This window comes from Ovis aries, chromosome 4 (genome assembly GCF_016772045.2).
Source record: "Ovis aries strain OAR_USU_Benz2616 breed Rambouillet chromosome 4, ARS-UI_Ramb_v3.0, whole genome shotgun sequence".
NCBI lineage: Eukaryota > Metazoa > Chordata > Mammalia > Artiodactyla > Bovidae > Ovis > Ovis aries.
The window spans coordinates 66354292-66376557 of NC_056057.1; the positions used below are offsets into that span (position 1 = coordinate 66354292).

Sequence of the window (22266 nt, forward strand, 5' to 3'; positions counted from 1 at the left end):
CACTCACTTCATACTTTATCACTGGAGAAGGAAATGGCAACCCACTTCAGTATTCTTGCCTGAAGAATCCCATGGACTGAAGAGCCTGGCGGGCCATGGTCCATGGGGGTCATAGAGAGTCGGACATGACTGAAGTGACTGACCACACATTTACATATATATACATATATATATATATAATCATCATTAGCAGACTGCTGGTAGAAGTATGAACATTAAAACAATTCTGGTGGGGTCTCAGGCCTCAGACAGAAATGAGGAGTATGCTATTAGAAACTAGAGAAAATTTGACCTTCATTATAAAATGACAAAGAACTTGACTAAATTGAGTTCTTGTGTTTTGTGCAAAGTAGAACATCTGAGCAATGAAACTGGATATTTAGCTGAGGATTCTAAGCCAAGTATTGAAGGTACATCCTGCTTTCTTCTTACTGCTTATAATAAAACACAAGAGGAGGGAGATAAATCAACAGGACTGTTAAGCAAAAAGGAATCAGACATAAAGATTTGGGAAAGTCTCAGTCCATCCTTATTGCAAAAACGAGAAAGCTTGCTTTGAAGACAACGTGTACCTCCAAACTCTTCCAGCCTCTCCTCACCACCCAGTTCCAATGTCACTCCCACATTTTATTTGTTACAGCAGCACCCCACTTCCTGGCACCAAAATCTGTACTAGTCTGCTTGGGCTGCCATAACAAAATATTGGGTGGCTTAAACAACAGACATTTCATTTATTTTTTTCTGAGTTCTGAAGACTAGAAGTCCAAGCTCCCAGTGTTGTCAGGGTTGGTTTCTGGTGAGGACTCTCTTCCTGACTTGTAAATGGCTTCCTTTTTCTCTGCATTTTCACATGGCCTTGTTCATGAGCACATGGATTGGGTCGCACCCTTATGGGACCACTACATTTAACCTTAATTACCTCCTTAACAACCCCATCTCCAAATACAGTCACTTGGGGGTTAGGGCTCTAAGATGATGAATTCTGGGGGACACAATTCAGTCTACAATGTGTCCTTATAAAGAGAGTGTCACATGTTGTAGTGGTCTATGACTTTACATAGATACATGTATAAGTAAGTCTCACCTTGAGCATAAATGAAGAGAGATCCCTAAACCTTGTTTTACACAAAGCAAAGCAGTTCTCCTTAATTTATTTCAATAAGAATCTATAAAGAGGTGACTATGAGCAAGACACTGTTATCAGATGTGAAAGATACAAGAATGAGTAAGATTGGATTAGAAGTTCTTGCTGTAATTTTAAATGACTTGAATGTTTTACAAAAGAAAGCATGAAATATTCTTGAAAGCTACAGTTTTTCAGAAAGCAGACCACTCAAACACAAGAAAGGAAAACCATTATCTTTCTAAATTTCAAAGACCATGCTTATTTTAATTAAGAGTTTTCAGAAGGCAAATGTATGATCCATCACTCGACAGTCATTCAGATTAAACAGACAGCAGAGGATTAAGAAAATATAAGAGCTTACACAAAAAGTGACCAAGTGTCAGACAAATATCCTACGCTACCACTTGGAACTTCCACTATGGATGGAAGAAGTGGTAAAGGGATTGCCGGAGGTTGAGACTGTAAAGAACAGATAAATGAAAAACTGGGCAAGAATGAGAGTTGAACAGGGCAGGGAACTTTCCTCTGTAATGCGTCAGGGTTATGTACTCGTTAAAGCAATGGGAAGTTCATGAGATTTAACAGTTTTCAACGGTTCAAGAAAACTGTGTCAATAGATAATAAAAAAGTAAATTTTATTTTATTTATAAAAAAATGCAACAGAGAAATATATTTGACAAATGCCTACCAGTCTCCATAGAAGAATATAGACAGTCCAAAAGAAACATTTAACTTTTTTTTCTATGGGTAAAGACTTACTATACTTATTATATTTAAAGTGTTAGAAATTATATACTTTTAAATACCCTGAAATATTTGCTTTAAAAAAGAAAAATAGAGATGTCTTGTGGCTCTGGTACATTGTCGTTAGCAAATAAGCAATTATTGAATGATAATGGGAAGGATAATGAAGAAATTGTGGGTGTATTTAGGAAGTAAATACATTTCTTTTACCTTCATTCTCCTGTTGAATGAATAGAGAAGGACTGGCCTGAGGGCTAGAGGGTTACCAGCATAGGATAGCACTGAGCTCTTTAAGCACTCAAAAGGGAAAAGTCTTCAAATTGAATCTAATGATAAGAAATCATTCTTGATGTGCAAGTTTCTGTCTTTACAAAATTCGGTTGACTTAGAAAGGGAGCATCTCACACTAAACTACTGGTCTATTAACGTTGGAAAATTAGACTAGCAGAGCCTGAGTTTGGGTTAAAGAAAAATGCCACCAATATTTTGGGTTCTGTTCACCTTCTCTCATTTGCAAGACAATTTGACATCATTTCAAATAACCTATAATCTTTGCAAATTATGAGTGTTCTTTGCTGTTTGCATTAAAATCTGAAATTAGAAATGCAGCACGTCAATTTACAATAAAACATTTCAAAACTTCTCTCCTCCCACACAGAAAACTTTTATCCTTTAATCTCTGTACAAATATCCTATTTTATGACCTGTATTATACATCAGAATGGACTGGTTGGATCTCCTTGCAGTCCAAGGGACTCTCAAGAGTCCTCTCCAACACCGCAGCTCAAAAGCATCAATTCTTTGGCGCTCAGCTTTCTTCACAGTCCAACTCTCACACCCATACATGACCACTGGAAAAACCATAGCCTTGACTACCATGGACCTTATTCAGCAAAGTAATGTCTCTGCTTTTCAATATGCTATCTAGGTTGGTCATAACTTTTCTTCCAGGGAGTAAGCATCTTTTAATTTTATGGCTGCAGTCACCATCTGCAGTGATTTGGGAGCCCCCAAAAATAAAGTCTGACACTGTTTCCACTGTTTCCCCATCTATTTCCCATGAAGCAATGGGACCAGATGCCATGATCTTCGTTTTCTGAATGTTGAGCTTTAAGCCAACTTTTTCACTCTCCACTTTCACTTTCATCAAGAGGCTTGTTAGTTCCTCTTCACTTTCTGCCATAAGGGTGGTGTCATCTGCATATCTGAGGTTATTGATATTTCTCCCAGCAATCTTGATTCCAGCTTGTGCCTCTTCTTTGGAGGGAATGATGCTGAAGCTGAAACTCCAGTACTTTGGACACCTCATGCGAAGAGCTGACTCATTGGAAAAGACTCTGATGCTGGGAGGGATTGGGGGCAGGAGGAGAAGGGGATGACAGAGGATGAGATGGCTGGATGGCATCAATGACTCGACGTGAGTCTGAGTGAACTCTGGGAGTTGGTGATGGACAGGGAGGCCTGGCGTGCTGCGATTCATGCGGTCACAAAGAGTCAGACACGACTGAGTGACTGAACTGAACTGACTTGACTATACATCAGAAATCATTTCTCAACAAAGAAATAGGTAGACTAGGTTTTCAAGTCATTAGAAAGCCTTCTGATTTTATTTTTTCCATTTTAGCAAAATTATTTTTGAAGATAAGGTAACTCTTGGCCTTGCAGACAAAAATGCACATGTAAAAGTATATCTGTTAAGCAAAATCTAATGGAATTTTGTAAGCATGCTTTTCTGTGGACTGAAAGGAAGATTTCCTTATACAAATCTCCATAGCATATGCATGTGCTGAGGTTCAGAGCAACCTTCAATGTTTTATCTTTAGTCTTCATTGTGCAACTTGGGTCTTCACTCATGCATAACAAAACAAAGGGAAATATGTGACCTGGTTTTCCAATTATTGTTTCTAACTCAGTTTTCTCTATTCAAATCTTTGGCTTCGAATATTGAAATGGAATCTAGATGGAAGAAAATTAATACAGGAAAGGACCCCTGTCCTGCCATATAAAAGAAGTTAAATTGTTCCCTTGCCAACTTCTAAATTTGAAAATGATCAGGCAGTGTGGTTTTTATTTTTTTCTTCTTTTTCATTGAAATGGAATCATTCCAACCCTGAGTTGTGTTTTATAATTAAAAGATTTTCTGTGTTTTAACTTTGTACAAATATTTACTGCAATGATTTCTGATTTCAAATATGTGGCCTGGATTTCCCTGAATAAAGTCAACTTGGATAGATTTCACTTCATAAAAAAGAGAATGAAGGATCTTGGAACTTGAAGACAGAACAATGAGATTTCCCAGAAAATCATTCAGGGACTACCAGGAACTCTTGCCAATATTCTGGGCAATGGGATAAGTCAGAGCAAGCTAAGAGTTGCTAGAATGGTAGGTTCCCAATGAGTCTTTGTGGAGGAAGTCATCACTTTTTAAGAAAGCAACTCAGAACCTGTGTTTGGCTACAAGAGTCATATGCCATTAACATAGTGCTGTGTTTTCAAACTTTTATATAGAATGAAATTTTGTTTTTAAAGGAAAATCTCTGCTAAAGCTAAATAAATATCACAGACAGAAGCAGGGCTACTTGGTTGATGTGGACGCACCTATAGGCTCCACACAAGCCCTATGGCTTGGTAGAGCCATAATGGTGAACCACTGGCAAAACAGGGAATCAGAGAGTCAGCTCAACACCTTACCAGTTGTCAGAACTGAGACAATTCATAGTTTTTTTGAGTATGTGTGTGCACATGTATGTGTGTGTGTGTGTGTGTGTGTGTGTGTATTAATTCTTGCCTCTAGGTGATAAGATAGGTGATAATGCATATAAAGTGCTTAGCCCAGTACTGTGCAGGTAAGAAGATATTCAAAAACTGCCTCTACTCTTATTCTCATCAGCAGCAGCATAGTAATCATACTGAGCTATACTCTGTATGGAATCATATGGGAACAATGTTGCAGGCTTGTTCTAAAGGACTAAACGTGCATTAACTCTAATAATGTACAGATGAAGGCACTAGGGGTAAGCAATTTATCCAACATCGATAGTGGAGCTGGATTTGAGCTTCTCGATTTAAATTTACAGCTTGAACCCTTAATCCCAGTGTGCAGGTGCTTCTCATTAGTAATACATTGCAGGACTCGGTGTGTACCTGTATAGATCATTCTCTCCATATCTTAGCCTCCTCCTCATTCACATGGGGGCATGCTTCCCTTAGCACTGAGAGGCTTCAAAGAGGGGAAGTCTGTCTCATCACAGGTAAGAGACTTCTATTTTTATATGGCAACTTACAGGGTTGGTCCCTTTTATGCAATTTGATTGTATAAACTCACAACCATTAAATATCATTTCCACCTGTTTCATGTGGAAGCAACTCAGTTCAAAAACACGTCTGAGATCTGTCAATATTCCAAACTTCCAAACAGAACGTTTTTAGCTTTGATATATATTCTCAGAAAAAGTATTTTTCTATGTCTAATGAGCAGTTTTGCTGTGGGCTGCTTTTGAGAATAAGAGATTGTTATATAAGCTCTTGGCATGGGGTGCTGTGTTTCACACAGAAACAAAAAGATTGATACCGAGTGAGACAAGGAGACAGTTCTTCCAGATGAAACCATCTTGTAGAGAGTAGACAAAGCTGGAGAGGAATTCTGGAGGGAGCTGGGGACTGGGTCTCTAGAGTGAGTGTGTATACTGAGAAAGACGAAGTATGGAGAAAGACAAAGAAGACAATTGAGGATGGAAGGGGATGTCCACACTCTGAGGAAGTATAGTCAACAGAGGAAACTGCAGGGTGGCCAGAAGGGTAGAAGGGCTTCACTGAAGCCAAAGGGTTTTCAAAACACAAGGGGGATGAAGAATGGAAACGTGCTATGAGTTAGGGTCTGCTGCTGCTGCTGCTAAGTCGCTTCAGTTGTGTCCGACTCTGTGCGACCCCATAGAAGGCAGCCCACCAGGCTCCCCTGTCCCTGGGATTCTCCAGGCAAGAACATTGGAGTGGGTTGCCATTTCCTTCTCCAATACATGAAAGTGAAGAGTGAAAGTGAAGTCGCTCAGTCGTGTCCGACTCTTAGGGACCCCATGGACTGCAGCCCACCAGGCTCCTCCGTCCATGGGATTTTCCAGGCAAGAGTACTGGAGTGGGGTGCCATTGCCTTCTCCGGAGTTAGGGTCTAGTAATAGATATTTTCCAATGAAATAACTTCTCGGAGTCCTTGCACTTGCCCATTTTACATAAATTATGAACTTCCCTCAAGGGGCTATTTTCCGTGAAGCTTTTGCTGGCGGCTCCATTCTTCATGCATTTCCCCTCCTTGGATGGTCCGCCGCATTAGAGGCTGCCAGAGCACGCCCTCTGCTCAGCTCCCGGCCTTTCCCTGGGGTGGCGGGGGGTGGGGGCTCCCCAGCCTCCCCAGCTGGACGGAAGCAACGTGACAGCTTTGCTTCTCCCCTTTGGGGGTGACACCAGCTGCCTTCTAACTGGGAGCTCTATTCTAACTGGGAACCCTGCCCAGTGGTGAGTCTCCAATGGTGCCTTCTCCACAAGGCTGTTAGGGTGAACGGTAAATATAAGGCAGATCATATGACAATCCTTCTTAAAACCCACCGTGGCCTTCCATCACACTTGGAAAACACTCGGGCTCTCAGACGCCAGCCTGCAGTCATCCTGAAGGCCACCTCTCAGACCTGCCCTCCCTCCACGCCCCTCTCACTCCTTTGCTCAACAGTGAAGGCGGTCTGTGTCTCGGAGCCTTTAAACTTTCCCTTCCTTCTGCTTTAAACGTTCTTTTCCCCAGGATTTCACATGGCTTCCTCATCCCCACCATTCAGGCCTCGCCCATATAGCTTCCCCTTAGCCAGGCCGACCGCTCTGGTGTACAAGGCACATTATTCATCTCACATCATCTTCTCCAATATCCTCACAGAGTCTTCGCCACGGTGCAGACCGGACACTATCTTATTTACTTGTTTGTTGCTGTGGTTGCTGCTTCTCACTCCTCCTCCAATTCTTTGTGAGTAGAAACTGTTTCTTGCTCACAGCTCTGTCTGCAGCACAAGAGGAGGCCCTGGCACCTGGTGGGAGCCTCCTCTGTAAGTCTGGCTCGCTGACTGACTCAAGGCTTTAGGACAGTCTGGTACCTCTGAGACCTGGATCTTCAAGCAGACCCTCCTGATACGCTGAGGTTAACTCAGACTCCCTGGTACACTCTTTCACGAAACCCTGTTAATATAGTTCCTTCAAAGCACGTTCACAGTTTTCAGATTCCTACCTATGTATATGTTTACATTCTGTCTCCCCCAGCATACTCTAAGTTTCAGCAGGGCAAAGACTGGACACCACATGCACCTTGAGGTGTATCTAGTTATCTTGGCTACTGCACTCTATGCCAGGCACATAGTAGGTGCTCACTTATCCTATATCAAATGAATATTAACATATTCCTCCCAGGTTTAACCGTAGAGTAGAATATTCAAAAAACAGCAGCTGATGAAGGGTTGATAGGTATTTCTCCTTAGGGAAAATTTAGATATGCTTGCTCTGGCTAGCATGTGCTTTTACATTTTGTAGGAAGGTCATCAAACCTGCTCCGACCTAGAGGAAGACATCTGTATCCTCTTCTCCAACAGGACAATTTGATGGAGGGCCTGGATCTAATTCTGCCCATGATGGAGGAGACATCCTGGTACTGCTGCCCAAGAAGGGTTGAGTAAAGGCAGCTAAATGGGTCCCTGAGCAGGGAGGCTGCTGGCCATCACCAGGAGCAAAGGCAGCGCCAGGATGCATGGCAGAGTGGATCTTAGCAGCTGGAGTCCGGCCACTCTTTTCTCCTGTCCAGTTATATGGATGTAGATTTGTGTCGTTTTCAGGTGGTTCCCCTGTGAGAAGCTCAAGCTGCTAAAAAGAAAACAAGAACAAAATGTGTGGACCACTTCCCACATTTACATGAAGTAGCTAACTCAGACTGGTGGGAAAGGCATTGACGTTTGGTGAATTCTCTAGGGTGGGTTCGGTGTGATTTCGGCAATGACTTAGCCCACATGAGGTCAAAAGCGGTTTCCTATTCTCATCTGGGAAATGGGCCACTAATACTTATATATTGCTTACAGGGCAGAAGAAAAGATTGGCATGGAGGTTAGCTGACTTGAGTTCTGGTCCTGAATCACCACCAGCCAGCTGTGTGGCCCTGAGCAAGGCAACATGCTTCTCTGGGCTTCCATTTCTTCGTACTTAAAATCAAGGTGTTGGCATCTAATCTTAGAGTCTGGAATGGCTGCACAATCAGGTTTATCATTTGATTTACCCCTGCTACAGTGGGTGGGATCTAGTAAACCCCACACCCCTTGGCCTGTACCAATAGCATCCCTTCTCGGATTTGCTGAGCCCGGTCTCCCAGTTGAAACTCTAGCTCCTCCACCTCCTGCCGTAGGGCTTCCCGTAATGTCTGCAATTGCTCAGCCTCCTCCCTGTGGGTAAACAAGAGAAAATAACCAGATTTCACAGTCACCTCCAAGTACAGTTTTCCATCCCTCTCAAAATGTAGGTCACACCTTTGACACATCTTAAAAGAGAGAGTCACCATCTTTATTTGTCTTAGTTGCAGGCATGGGTTTATATTAGGGCAAATTTCCTTTCTTTTTTTAAACAACTCTTTGCAGAATAATTAACGTACCATATATGTGTGTGCTAAGTTGCTTCAGTCGTGTCTGACTCTTTGTGACCCTATGGACTGTAGCCCTCCAGGCTCCTTTGTCCATGGGATTTTCCAGGCAAAAATACTGGAGCGGGTTGCCATGCCCTCCCCCAGGGGATCTTCCAGACCAGGGACCAATTCTGCATCTCCTAAAAGTCTCTTACATCGGCAGGTGGGTTCTTTACCGCTAGTGACGCCTGGTCTATGTACCATAAAGTTTACCTATTTTAAGAAAATATTCAATGATTTCTAGTAAATCTGCCAAGTGTGTAACTATCACCATCATTCAATTTTGGAACACTTCCATTTCACCAGTAAGAAGCCTCATGCCCTGCTATAAGTTAATCCCTATTCCTATCCCCAGCCCCTGGCAATGCCTAATCTACTTTTGGGACATATGCTTTTCATCTATGTGAAAATAGTGCAGATTTTCAAAATTCTAACAACTGCCAATACTGCATTTGTGAGAGCTCCATTCATGATGATTAAAGATACCCTGCTGGCTAGCGGCCTCTTCCCAGCGGCTGCCTGTTTTCTGACCTCAAGGAGCCCTGGCCTTGAAAAGTAAGTGTTGCTATCCAGTAAATGGCTCTCACAGACTCCCACTGAGAAAGTAAGACCTGGAACAGGAAAGCAAGGAAAAATTGGCCAATTTCTCATTAGCCCTGCTCCCTGCTGCACATCTGTCCTGCCCTGATTACCTTTCCTTGCTCCAGGTATGTGGGCTGGTACTTACTTTTATGGCTCTCTTAGATAATTACCTTTCCTCCTCTGTCATGTCCCTGGAAAGGAGTGCCTGTTGTCCTCTGAGGTGCTGCTCAATTTCTTCTAAATGCTCCCGGAAACTCTGGCACACTGTCTTCATTGTTTCCATCTCATGGACTGTGCACTGCGAACAATTAGAGAGAGCTGGGAAGCAAGGGCTTTCTGAGTCACTGTAAGGTTCACCGCAGTGGCATCTGCCTTCCCACCTGGGCTTTCTGTTGTGCAATGCAGCCCTGCTGCTAATGTGCTGAAGAGAGAAAAGCCTATACTTCGGCTTTTTCAGGCAAATAGAGACATACGTGGCTGGGACAAGAGAGCGGTGACTATTGGGTGACCCTTGGAGACATTATGTTCCAGGGACAAAAAGTCAGTCTGGAAACCTAGGTAATATAGGGTGAAAGGATGTAGACAGGATCAGAGAGGTAGGGCCAGCATAATGCAGGCTTGTGCTTAGAAAAGTTGAGTCTTGTATAATCTTGTTTTACTTTGGTGCCGAGTCCTGCCTCACTCTGAATCTCAGTGATATTGAACACATCTATTGAATGATACATGCTTCATTAGAGAGTCTGCTTAGAATAGTTTTTACTAGTCTTAGCTCTGCTTAGCCACGGGCTTTCCTAGTGGCTCATGGGTAAAGAATCTTCTTGTCAATGCAGGATATGAAGGTTTGATTCCTGGGTTGGGAACATCTCCTGGAGAAGGAAATGGCAACCCACTCTAGTATTCGCGCCTGGGAAGTCCCACAGACAGAGGAGCCTGGAGGGCTACAGTCCTTGAGGTTGCAAAAAATCTGGACACAACTTGGCGACTAGATGACAGCTGCTTAACCACAGTGTCTGGTGGTTGAAATCTGCAGAATCAGCACCACCAGTTCACAAGCTCATTCACAGTGAGGCAGGCATAGACTAGGCATCCCATCCTCCATGGGCTGGAGTCTAGAATTCAACTGTCTGCCCTTCCAATTCTGCCCCCCATCGTTGCTGATGTGAATCACTGTTTAAACCTTACGCTCTATATGACAAGGCTGTTGCCTTGGTTTCCCTATAAACCTTACGCTCTATATGACAAGGCTGTTGCCTTGGTTTCCCTATTTGAATGTTCTCTTGCAGCCACCAAGCCCAGTTGATTTGTGAGCTAGTGTAGCTGGTCGCATGAAGTTATTTGTCCCTTAGGAGTGAGACGATCAGGCAGTGAATTCTTACAGGGTGACTGAGTTCTAGAAACAGCGAGGCCAGGGCAATGGAGCTATGGTGCTCAAGTAGGCTGAACCTTATAAAAGAATTGTATGCTTCACCTAGATGTCCAATCACCTTTGTGACTGGAAGGCATGGGGGCTGGGATTTAGGAATAATTGATGGCGTGAGTGCGCCCTGTAAAGGGAGTGATGCGGAAGATTCTGAAATGCTGCCATCTCCTGGTCATTTGGGAACACTGAAACTGCATTTCCACTCTACAACAGACAAAAAATGCTAAGCTAAGTCACGTCAGTCGTGTCCGACTCTGTGCCACCCCATAGATGGCAGCCCACCAGGCTCCCCCGTCCCTGGGATTCTCCAGGCAAGAACACTGGAGTGGGTTGCCATTTCCTTCTCCAATGCAGGAAAGTGAAAAGTGAAAGTGAAGTCTCTCAGTCGTGTCCAACTCCTCACGACCCCATGGACTGCAGCATACCAGGCTCCTCTGTCCATGGGATTTTCCAGGCGAGAGTACTGGATTGGGGTGCCATTGCTTTCTCCGACAGACAAAAAATAGTTTCAGACAAAAAGGAACCCTTAGGTGGCTCAGATGGTAAAGAATTTGCCAGTCATATGGGAGCCCTGGTTTGATCCCTGGGTAGGGAAGATCGCCTGGAGAAGAGAATGGCTACCCACTCCAGTATTCTTGCCTGGGGAATTCGAGGGACAGAGAGTCAGACAGAACAGAACAACCAACACTTCAACTTTTCTTTAGGCAAAAAGGGGGGAAAAAGGAGACTGTTTTGAACTTTTTTTATCCAATATAAAGACTAGGTTTTAATTCAAATACAATGCAGTATCTACTCTCTGATTCCCCAAAAAGTGAAAGTGTTAGTTACGTCTGACTGCAACCCCGTGGCCATGGAATTCTTTAGGCAAGAATACTAGAGTGGCAAGAATACCAGAGTGGGTTGCCATTCCCTTCTCCAGGAAATCTTCCTGACCCAGGGATCAAACCTGAGTTTCCTGAATTATAGGCAGATTCTTTACCATCTGAGCCACCAGGGAAGCCCCAGTCTCTGACCCAAGCTGGGCCTTAAAACAAACTTTAACTTCAACAGTAAGAGCAACAATATTGACCCTTCATGTTTGATTGGCTCATTGTTGTTCAGTTGCTCAGTCATGTCCAGCTCTTTTCAACCCCATGGAATGCAGCACGCCAGGCGTCCCTGTCCTTCACCATCTTCTGGAATTTGCTCAAACTCATATCCAGTGAGTCGGTGATACCATCCAACTATCTCATCCTATGTTGCTCCCTTCGCCTCTTGCTCTTAATTTTTCCCAGCAACAGGGTCTTTGCCAGTGAGTCAGCTCTTTGCATTAGGTGGCCAAAGTATTGGAGCTTCTGCTTCAGCATCAGTTCTTCCAATGGCTCATATTACTTTTAAAAATTGGCTCATATTACTTTTAAAAATTGGCTCATATTACTTTTAAAAATTCATATGACTTTTTTCTTTAAATCTAAATCATAAACATTATAGATAAATCTTCTAATATCCAAAATTATTATTCTGTATATGTCTAATTTTCTTGTCTGAAAAAAATTTATTGAATTAGCAGATTATTGTAAGTAATTCGCATCTTTCTAAGATTTAATCATATCAACAAACCATTATCTTAGGTAACCCACAAGAGTACATTCTATCTGGGCCTTTGTTCCGAAGTCTTAAACACAGATTTGATTTTCATGCTTTATTATTGGAAACAAAATATAAAGCCAAATATGACTTAATTTATATATTCCTATAAAACATCTTAAAAATGTAAGTTAGCAAAAATATTTTTTCAATATAATGTATGTTAGACCGACAATCTGGTTTTTACCATGGAAACTGGAGTATCTCACTGTAGGATTTAATATTTTTCCCTTATAGCCTCTTAAAATATCACCTTCTCCAGCCATCTTTCATCTCTAACATTTTCCTACATGAACTATATGGTCCAGTTTATTCCTTTAGAGCTAAGTTTCTAAAGTTTGGCATTGTTGACATTTTAGGTCAGATGGTTCTCTGTTTTAAGGCACCACTTATGTACTGTAGGATGTTTAGCACCATCCCTGACCACCACCCACGAAATTCAAGTAGCACCTACCCCAGTTATGACAACCAAATATGCTTCCCATTATTGCCAAATGACACCAGGGCTGGAGGCAAATTATTTCCAATTGAAAATCACTGCTATACAGCATTTACAGTCTCTCATTAACACTGATGATGACAGTGACAATGAATCCTACTATCCTTCAGAACTTGAACCTTGGTCTCTTTATTCCAAAGGACCCCAGCTACACACTAGCCTTAGTTCTTTGCTCCCACTGAGCTTCAGAATAACATTATACCTAGAACTGATTTTGACACCTTCTTTTACTAGTTCAGCCCTCACTAATGACTCATTTTAAAATATTACAAATACCTGAGAGTTTTACAATCTGAAAAAAATGTAGCAAATTATTTTATCTTTTATATAATCACTTTCTATGTTTATATTACACTTATACAGATTTTTCTATGTTGAAGGACCATGTAATAATTTGCTGTATCTTTCAAACAATCACTTTCTTATGTTACTATTTCACTTACATAGATGGACATATCTTGAAGTTGGACTTTGGAATGTATTGTCCAAGAATTTGGTGTCAGCTAAGTCTGAATTTGAATCTGGACTTAGTACTCAGTAGTTGCGGGAAGTTGAAAAATTACTTAAACTCTCTCAATTCTTACTTTCTCATCTGTAATAGAGAGAAGACTTGACACATACTAGGGAATCAATAAAAATTTATGGTATGGATGAAAATGAGGGTTATTTGACATGGCATAAATAAAATGCTTAGCATAGCACTCAGTAAGTATTTGTGGAATTAAAAGAATGGGAAGGTAACACAGAAGGCACCAAATAGCAGGAACTCAGTTAACTGTAGCTGCCTTCCATTCTCCTCTGAACGGCTGTGGTCCTACATTATATGTGCTATCTTTTTTCCCACCTGTGGGAAAACACTTTCATGTGTCATACTCGTAATTTTTTAAATTAGTGGCTAACCTTGACAGCCCAGATTATTTCTGACCTTGAGAACTGCTAAAGTCATTGGAAGGACTTGCTAAATGTTTGTTGATTTATCAGGGACTGAACGGGGCAGAGGGTCCTTCAGTTCTCAGTAATCTCAATGTCCACTTTTAAACAAACTTAGCAAAAGTAGACCAAAATTCCTATATTTGACATGAGAAGGTCGATAATTCAAGACCTGAACAATAAAAAAAATAAGGGCTTTCTATGTGCCCTGCACTGAGTGTCTGACTGTGCTGAGTGCCTTACAAGTTTGCTCTCATGTAATCCTAAAACAATCCTGTGTCAGTGACATAAATAATCTCCCTCAGAGAGTTGACGTGTCTTCCTCACAATTATACAGGTAAGTGAATATAAGAGAAGTTTCAGTTAAACTGAACTCTTAGGAGATATAGATGCATGAATGCCTAGAACCTTACCTATGAACATACTGTTTTATATCCCAGTGTAAAATGGGGGTTAATAATAAAATTTGTTTTCCTTCCTTCATAAGGTGATTGGAAATATCAAATAAGAAGAAATCTGTGGGAATTTCCTGGTTGTCCAATGGTTAGAGCTCCATGCTTCCACTGCAAGGGACTTGGGTTCTATCCTTGGTCGAGAACTAAAATCCCACAAGCCACATGGCCAAAAATAAATAAATAAAAATAAGTAAATAAATAAAAACTATTGACAGTGCCTGCTGCTTAAGACAATATCAAATAAATTTCTATAGGCGTTAAATCGGAGCATGTAAGAACTAAGTCAATGGCTACATTAAAAAAAAAAGACACTTGCGAGAGTATATTATAAGCGATAAAGCACGCTACAGCTATCACTCATGATTTGCAATGGAAAGGTATATCCTGAGGGCTCACATTCAGAAAGGGAGGCTGAGCATCCTCCCTGAGGTATGTATTGTTGCTGCGTCTGCTTCCGCACTTTGTGGAGGCAGATACTTACAGAATACAGCTCTCTCGCTGTGGTGTCCTGAAGGACTTTCGAAGTCTTCATGAACTGGGCTTCCAGATGGTTTTGTAAGCATAAGCAGTGCCAACAAGTTGGAGACACGGAGCTGGGGCTTCGCCTCTCTGTGGGGCAGCGGAGGTGGTGATGGCAATAGATACAGCAGTGGGCGGGCGCAGCTTGGCAGATGGCCCCTGGGTAGTTCCTGGGGAAGCCTGTGTCTAAAGAGACAGATTTGGTGAGGGGCGGGGCCTTTTTACCTGCAGCTGAACAGCAGTGCCAGGGCGGAGGCTCCCATGCGTCAGTCTGAACAGAAACATCATTGAACTGTCTTGCTTCTGACCCCAGTCCTGGTTCTGCTGCAGTAACAGGGTCACACACAGTGCATTTTAAAATCGCTCCTCTAGAATCTGTTTCCAAGACCACAGCATTCTGAGCAGGTGATGCCAGTTTGGAGGACAGCTGGATTGTCACAGACATGGGGCTAGCAGCATGTAAGTTAGTATCTGGAGGAAGGTCTCCCATCTCAGATTCTTCCCTAGGTGGTATTTGACCCAAAGCTCTACACACTGGTCTCCCTCGGGGACTATCTCCAGCCACCTTATCTAGATGGAGAATGGACATTCCAGAAGTTTGAACAAGATCCCTTGTATAGGACGTGGCTGCCCTGGGCTTGGGGACATGCTGCGAGACACTGTTTTGCATCAGTAAGGCATTGTTGATGGAAGGACAGAGTTTACTGCCTTCTGTTCCTCTTGGGGCCTCTGAGTCATCATGAGGGGACTTGTCTGGAGCAGGATCAGTTCCGGGTGGTCTCACAGACTCACAGGGGTGGTTGTGCACATATACTTCCCCAGCTCGCTCAGGCCACAGAAGCCCGTCCTTTGCATCTGTGATGTGTGTCATCCTAACACCCATAGAGCTACCATCTTTGAAGGTAACTGTGCCTGCAGTGGCCTCGTATTCAGTTTGGGGCATGGGTGGGAGTTGGTGCAGCTGGCCACCTCTCCTTGGGAGTTCTCCCCCAGGGATGCTCTTATCAAGGGCCAGATCTTGGGTCCACAGCTCTGGGGTTGACCCCATGCCCTCTGACTGAGACTCTTTCTCCACCATAGAGGCTGAGGCTTTCTCTTCCAAGACACTCCAGTCTTGACTTGAAAAAGATGTGCTCACTATACTCTTGGAATCAGACTCATCTGACTCTTGCTGACAGGACTCTAAGCTGTGGCTCTGAGCCCTTGGCGTTTCATATCCGTTCTCAGCAGGACTCGGGCTGCTTGACAAGGGGGGCATCTGTGGGAGAAACGGGAATAAAGGCAAATGGGTGTGAAATGAGGGAGAGGTACTAGGTTTAAGAAATGCTTCATTTTACATTTTTTCCCCATTATCATTGACTTAGGAATCATGAGACAAAGATTACAAAATCAGGTTTATGTGAGTTTACTACTTTGTTGCTGTTTAATTGCTCAGTCGTGTCTGACTCTTTGCGATCCCAAGGACCGCAGCCACCAGGCCCCTCTGTCCATGGGATTCTCCAGGCAAGAATACTGGAGTGGGTTGCCATTCCCTTCTCCAGGGGATCTTCCCGACCCAGGGATCAAATGTAATGGCAGGCTGACCGCTGGGCCACCTGGGAAGCACTTTACCTGGGACCTTTCAATGGGGCTCAGTTACTTGCTTCAGAAAAATCAAAAGAAAATAAAAAGGAAAGGAGCACTGAGCTTTCTGCACTTGCCCACGGTGACTCCACTCTCCCCTGTCCCTTGGGTGCCTGTTGCATGTCTTCTAAGCATTGGTTGCTCTTTCCAACTGTGGTAACACACGTTAATCTTATCAGTCCTTCTATCACTACTTCAGCCCTCCAGGGGCCCTCTACCTGCAGGGCTGGTGGCTCCGGCGGCTCCTCCAGGAACCCGCTGCTGTCAGACTGGCAGCTGTTTGCTCTGTTCACCATGGCTCCTGCAGAAAGGGATGAAGAGACCTCCGGTGAGTGAAGGGAAAACAGACAGGCACCCAGACTGAGGTCAAATCCTCTCTGTGCCTGACACACCATAGAGCCTCAAGAGATGTCCACTGTGTGAAGTATAAAGGCATGAGGGAATTTCAAGAATTTTTCCCTCAATGATCAGAGGGTCCATGTAAAACTGTGTCACTGGTTTCCTGTTACAAAGACTAAAGCATGAAACAAAGAAAGAGGAACTAACATCTCTTAAAACTAAATAGCAATCTGATTGTGAGATGCAAATTTACTAAGGGAAGAAAACCCAGAAGGAAATGCAGCCTTAAATGCCACATTGACGAGACAAAAACACCCCAATTTATATATTTGTGTATATATATTGCAACGGACTGAATGTTACATCTCCCTTCCACCATGCTATATAAACATTAGGAGACCCAAAGATATTCAACAGGATAGTTGAAACTTGCTGAAGAATGGCCAAAACAGACTCTGCAACTTTTCGCTTTTGCTATATTTGTTTTGGCTCAAGATTTGTGCCGCAATCTGTGAAGGACTCCTGGTACATCATTATTTTTTAAACTTTCCAGATAATGCCTAAGCAATTGCTATTCTAGAATATAAGCTCCATATAAAATGGTTGCCATTCTTTCCCTTTCTCATAACTCTTGGATGAAATGATATATTAGAGCACTAGAACAGAATTATAGGTTAGAGCCCATCCATCTACATGCTGGTAGGTTCAAGACAATCTGGTCCAAAAGCCTGCAAACATGAAGGGTCCCTAAAGAGTAGAGACTAATTTCCTTTAAAAGGGATATATTTATATAACTATTAGGTTTAGTTAACTGTACTTGTGTAAAGCACAAACACCCATAATAAGCAAAAATAACCTCTGAAACGGATTTAAGTGAATTAGAACTTCTCTTTGATGGTGGAATTAGGCATAGTTCTGGCCGATGTGTGTATTAGTTGCTCAGTCACATCCAACTCTTTTAGACCCTTTGGATCATAGCCCACCAGGCTCCTCTGTCCATGGAATTCTCCAGGTAAGAATACTGGAGTGGGCTGACATTCCCTTCTCCAGGGGATCTTCCCTGCCCAGGGATCAAACCTGCATCTCTTGTATTGCAGGCAAATTGTTTACTCTCTGAGCCACCAGGAAAGCCCCCTCTATCTAGGGTAGAGCTTTATTTATCTTGTATTTTAGAAGTCAAATACATGAATCTGAATCATTTTGAGCAAGTCAACAAGAAAATGTGATTCAATTTACTAACAGTTTAGTTTCTTCAGGAGACTAAAAATCTACCTACCTATAACCCACCCTTTTTTGACAACTTGATGATAAACATCTCAAAACTGGGTTTGTGATTTCTGAATATTTTTAGAGTGGTAGGAATTACTTGATACAGAGAATGAGAAATTGCCTAGTCCAGGATGGCTACAATGGATGATTAAGCAAACAGACAAAGACAAATGTGTATCATTTAGCACTCCCCCCACCCTTACACCCAGTATGTAATATGAGGGAGGGCATGACTTAGAAGACTATATATTCCATTACTCTCTGGCAAGAGTAATGGAATTAGCACGTGAACTCAACCCAGTTCCTGAAACTACTGAGGCCAAGACAGGTGGAACTTTAGAAGCCTCATCATCTCCAATAGGATTTTCCCTATGCACTTAATAAGCCCAGGGAGTCATAGCTCTTCCTTACTCCACTAGACTGGGGCCTTGACTTACTTATTGCTTATCCCTTACCCCTACCAGTCCTTTCCCCGTTATTATTCAAATCCTCTCCTACTGGGTGGATCCTATTTCAAACCACCACCAACCCCATAGTGGGCTTGTTGTGCCCTTAGACTGCTGATTCTCCCACTCTGCCAGTCCCATAGTGCTGGGGGTGAGGGTGGGAAGGGGCTTGAATTCTTTACAATGTACAAAGATCTAATTTGCCCCCATAACTGAGTCCTCTAGAAAACCTGGATTCAGATCGACTGTGTTAAGATTCTGACTCTCTTTATTTACTAGCAGTGTGGTCTTGGGTATGCCACTTACTTTCTCTGTTTCCTCATGGGGAAAAAAATTTGTTGATAATGTTGCTTCTGGGGTTGCAAAGAGGATACTCTCCAGTAATATATACATGAAGAATTTATGGACATGGAAAAGATGATGTAATTATACGCACAGTTTTACTGCAGGACATATCTTGATATTATATTCTCTATCACAACTCAATCATTGCTGTTGTTCAGTCACTAAGTTGCGTCCGACACTTCGACCCCATGGACTGCAGCACACCAAGCTTCCCTGTCCTCTACTATCTTCTGGAGTTTGCTCAAATTCCTGTCCACTGAGTCGGTGATGCTATCTAATGATTTCATCCTCTGTTGCCCCCTTCTCCTTTTGCCTTCAATCTTTCCCAGCATCAGGGTCTTTTCCAATGAGTTGGCTAAATCATTACTAATGTCATTATTAAATATCATTAATGAGCTCCATTATTAATATTTATTAGAAATTATCTTTTCCAGCACAAAGCTGTCCTCACAGAATTAAGATTTTACCCTTCCAGTTAGGTAGAATCTGCCCGGGCAAGATTGCTTCACCAACTCAGGAGTGTGAAACATTTCTGCCCGAGAGACTGATGCCTCAGGCACTTTGTCCAAATAATCACCAGGTGGCAGCATTACATCAACCACAGCACAGAAGAGTCAGGGTTTGACAAGAGTGTCTGAATGGCTTAAACAGATAAGTCAACATGAGTGCTTGCTAAGTCATATCCAACTCTTTGCAACACTATGGACTGTAGCCCTCTGGGCTCCTCTGTCCATGGGATTCTCCAGGCAAGAATACTGGAGTGGGTTGCCATGCCTTCTTCCAGGAGATCGTCCCGATCCAAGGATGAAACCTGTGTCTCTTATGTCTCCTGCTCTGGTAGAGGAGTTCTTTACCACCGGTGCCACGTGGGAAGTTCAAGTCAACAAGAAGAAGCTGCTTTTCTGAGCTGAGTTAGTGATAAAAAACTCTGAATCCTAGAGGCTCAGGAAGAAAGAAGCCTATGGAATTGAAACATAAATAAGGGATAGGAGAGAAAGGAGTCTTTAAGGTGGCTCAGCTAGTAAAGAATCTGCCTGCAGTACGGGGAGACCTGGGTTTGATCCCTGGGTTGGTATGATCCCCTGGAGAAGGGAAAGGCTACCCACTTCAGTATTCTGGCCTGGAGAATTCAGTCCATGGGGTCGCAAAGAGTTGGACACAACTGAGTGACTTCCACTTTCACGTTCACTCTCAAGGTATGATGTACACTTTGTTGTGCAGAGCAAAAGAAATGGTTCAACCTTAGGCTGCTTGGGGTTCCCATCTTCACGGATCTATTCTACTTTACCTATCTCTTTGTTAAGTTCTTTTCTCTTCCATTGCACAATGGTAGAAAATTCCATGACAGCTCCATGGTGAAGTTGCATCTCAGAGGCAAATTATCTTCAAACTGGACTGTGCCTTTCAGATGATGCAAACTCAAATGCCCGTGGAAGCTGAGCAGTTCACGAAAGTATGTGAAACAGCAAGATTCAAGACAATAGCGAGCAGTGTGGATGGTTTGGACTTCAGAGTTTTTGTCTCCCAAAGGCATTTATAAAAATTCACTTGTAGAACAAGCAAAGAACAAGTCTCTATGGGCCAGTCGGTCCCCCAGGTTGGAAGCCTTCATGGTGCCACCTACCATTCAGTGCAAGAGTCCCTTCCAGAATATTCCTTATAGATGGTCATCTAGCTGGTTCTTGCCCACTTGTGGTGACAGAGACCTACTCCTGTATAGTCAGAGTGTCTCATACCTTATAGAAAATACCTCTTTATATTGAGCCAACTTTACTTTAGCACTTTCCATTTGTTAGTCATAGTTCACTCTGTGGAGTTATACTGAAAGTGTTTGACCCATTTTCCTCAAGGCAGCTCTCATGTACAGACTTTTATCTTCACCTTTAATCTCTTCAGACCCCCTTAAATCAGCCCTCAGAGGGCAGGGTCTCCAGGCCATTTGTGTTTTGTACTTCTTAACAAGCACTTACTTAAAAATATTTGCTATAAAACTGGGCATTCTAACATGTATACTATCATGTAAGAATTGAATTGCCAGTCTATGTCTGACGCAGGGTGCAGCATGCTTGGGGCTGGTGCATGGGGATGACCCAGAGAGATGTTGTGGGGAGGGAGGTGGGAGGGGGGTTCATGTTTGAGAACACATGTAAGAATTAAAGATTTTTAAATTTAAAAAATAAAAAACTAAAAAAAAAAAGATACATGCACTCAAAAAAAAAAAAAAACAAAAACAAAAAACTGGGCACCCAGAACTAGACTCAGTGATTGAGACATGGTCTGACCAGTACAGAGTGGAGCAGGACTGCCTTTCCCTCCTCTCGACATTTCATTTCTACACACACAGCCTAAGGTTTGTCTAGTCAGAGGCTGTGTTTGCAACGTTGAGTTGTACTGAGATTAGTCCCTATTTTGTATTCTTACAAAATTTGACCTAGCTAATCTGGGACCACGGTTCCATCCTGTCAAGGATGATTTTGACCTTCATTCTGAAAGCTCTGTGATATCTACAGGTTTGAAACACACTCTTGCTGTGGGCCAAGTCTGTGTTAACATTCTGATGAGAACAGGCCATGAGACAGGGCCTGAGCGGTGCTCAATTGCAGGCTCCATTCTTCTATTTAATGAATGTTCACTGGATCTTGCAGGATCCTACACTGCTCTAGAAACTCCAAAGACACATCAACAAAAGTACAGCTCAGATGGTAAAGAATCTTCCAGCAATACAAGAGACCCACGTTCGATCCCTGGATTGGGAAGATCCCTTGGAGAAGGAAATGGCAACCCACTCCAGTATTCTTGACAGGAAAATCCCACTGATAGAGGAGCCTGGTGGGCTACAGTACATGGGGTCACAAAGAATTGGACATGACTGAGTGACTAACACTTTCAGAGAGCTTATATTTATATTGACTGGAGTATAGAATGAACAAAGGTTGAGAATATTTGTGATTGTGGCAAATATACTTGAAGTGATTTAATTCTTCCTTCTATGCCAGAAGGCTGGAGGCAGAGGAGTTTTATCATATGAAGATTTATATTGGGTTGGCCAAAACATTTGTTAGGGGTTTTCCATAAAGTGTTAGGGAAAAACTCACACTTTGGCCAACCCAATACCTAAGGATTTGGTAACTTCCATTAGCACCCCGCTGATATTTTTGTTTTAATCTCTTTCTTGCACCTGGGAATCCTTCCTTTTCCTTTTGCCTTTTCCCCCTTCTCTGCTCCCTCTCCTTCTCTTCCTCCTTTTTTTTTCTGTTTTTTGTTTGTTTGTTTGTTTGCTGCTCCACGTTGAGCAATTTCTCCTTTGTTCTTTACTCAGACTAACCTTCCTTTATCATTAAAAGAGCTGTCAATAAAAAGAGCTGTTTCTCTATAATCTTTTCGGATTAATACCATTATAGAAACATTATAAAAGTAATACATAATGGTAAAAAAATTTGGAAAGTGAAAAAGCATACAAAAGAAAATAAAAATTATATCTAATCTAACCATTCAGGAAAGTAATGTATATCTATTTCAATCCATTATATTTTGTTTGTGCACATGTATCAGTTCAGTTCAGTTATTCAGTAGTGTCTGACTCTTTACGATCCCATGGACTGTAGCACGGCAGGCTTCCCTGTCCATCACCAACTCCAGGAACTTGCTC

The 22266-nt window shown here is 42.5% G+C and overlaps 1 protein-coding gene across 2 annotated transcripts in view; it reads right to left on the minus strand.

Annotated features, from left to right (window-relative positions):
* Positions 1–1749: 1749 nt before the first annotated feature.
* The window catches only part of ITPRID1 (ITPR interacting domain containing 1), a 134699-nt gene continuing 114182 nt past the window's right edge, over positions 1750–22266 (minus strand). For both annotated transcript variants that reach the window (XM_004008240.6, XM_027968636.3), the window contains 5 exons: positions 16437–16519; positions 14558–15853; positions 9317–9444; positions 8217–8328; positions 1750–7759 (listed from right to left, as the gene is read on the minus strand). In XM_004008240.6, coding sequence (XP_004008289.3) covers positions 7457–7759; positions 8217–8328; positions 9317–9444; positions 14558–15853; positions 16437–16519 — 1922 coding nt within the window. In that variant the 3' untranslated portion in view covers positions 1750–7456. The remainder of the gene's footprint in view (positions 7760–8216; positions 8329–9316; positions 9445–14557; positions 15854–16436; positions 16520–22266) is intronic.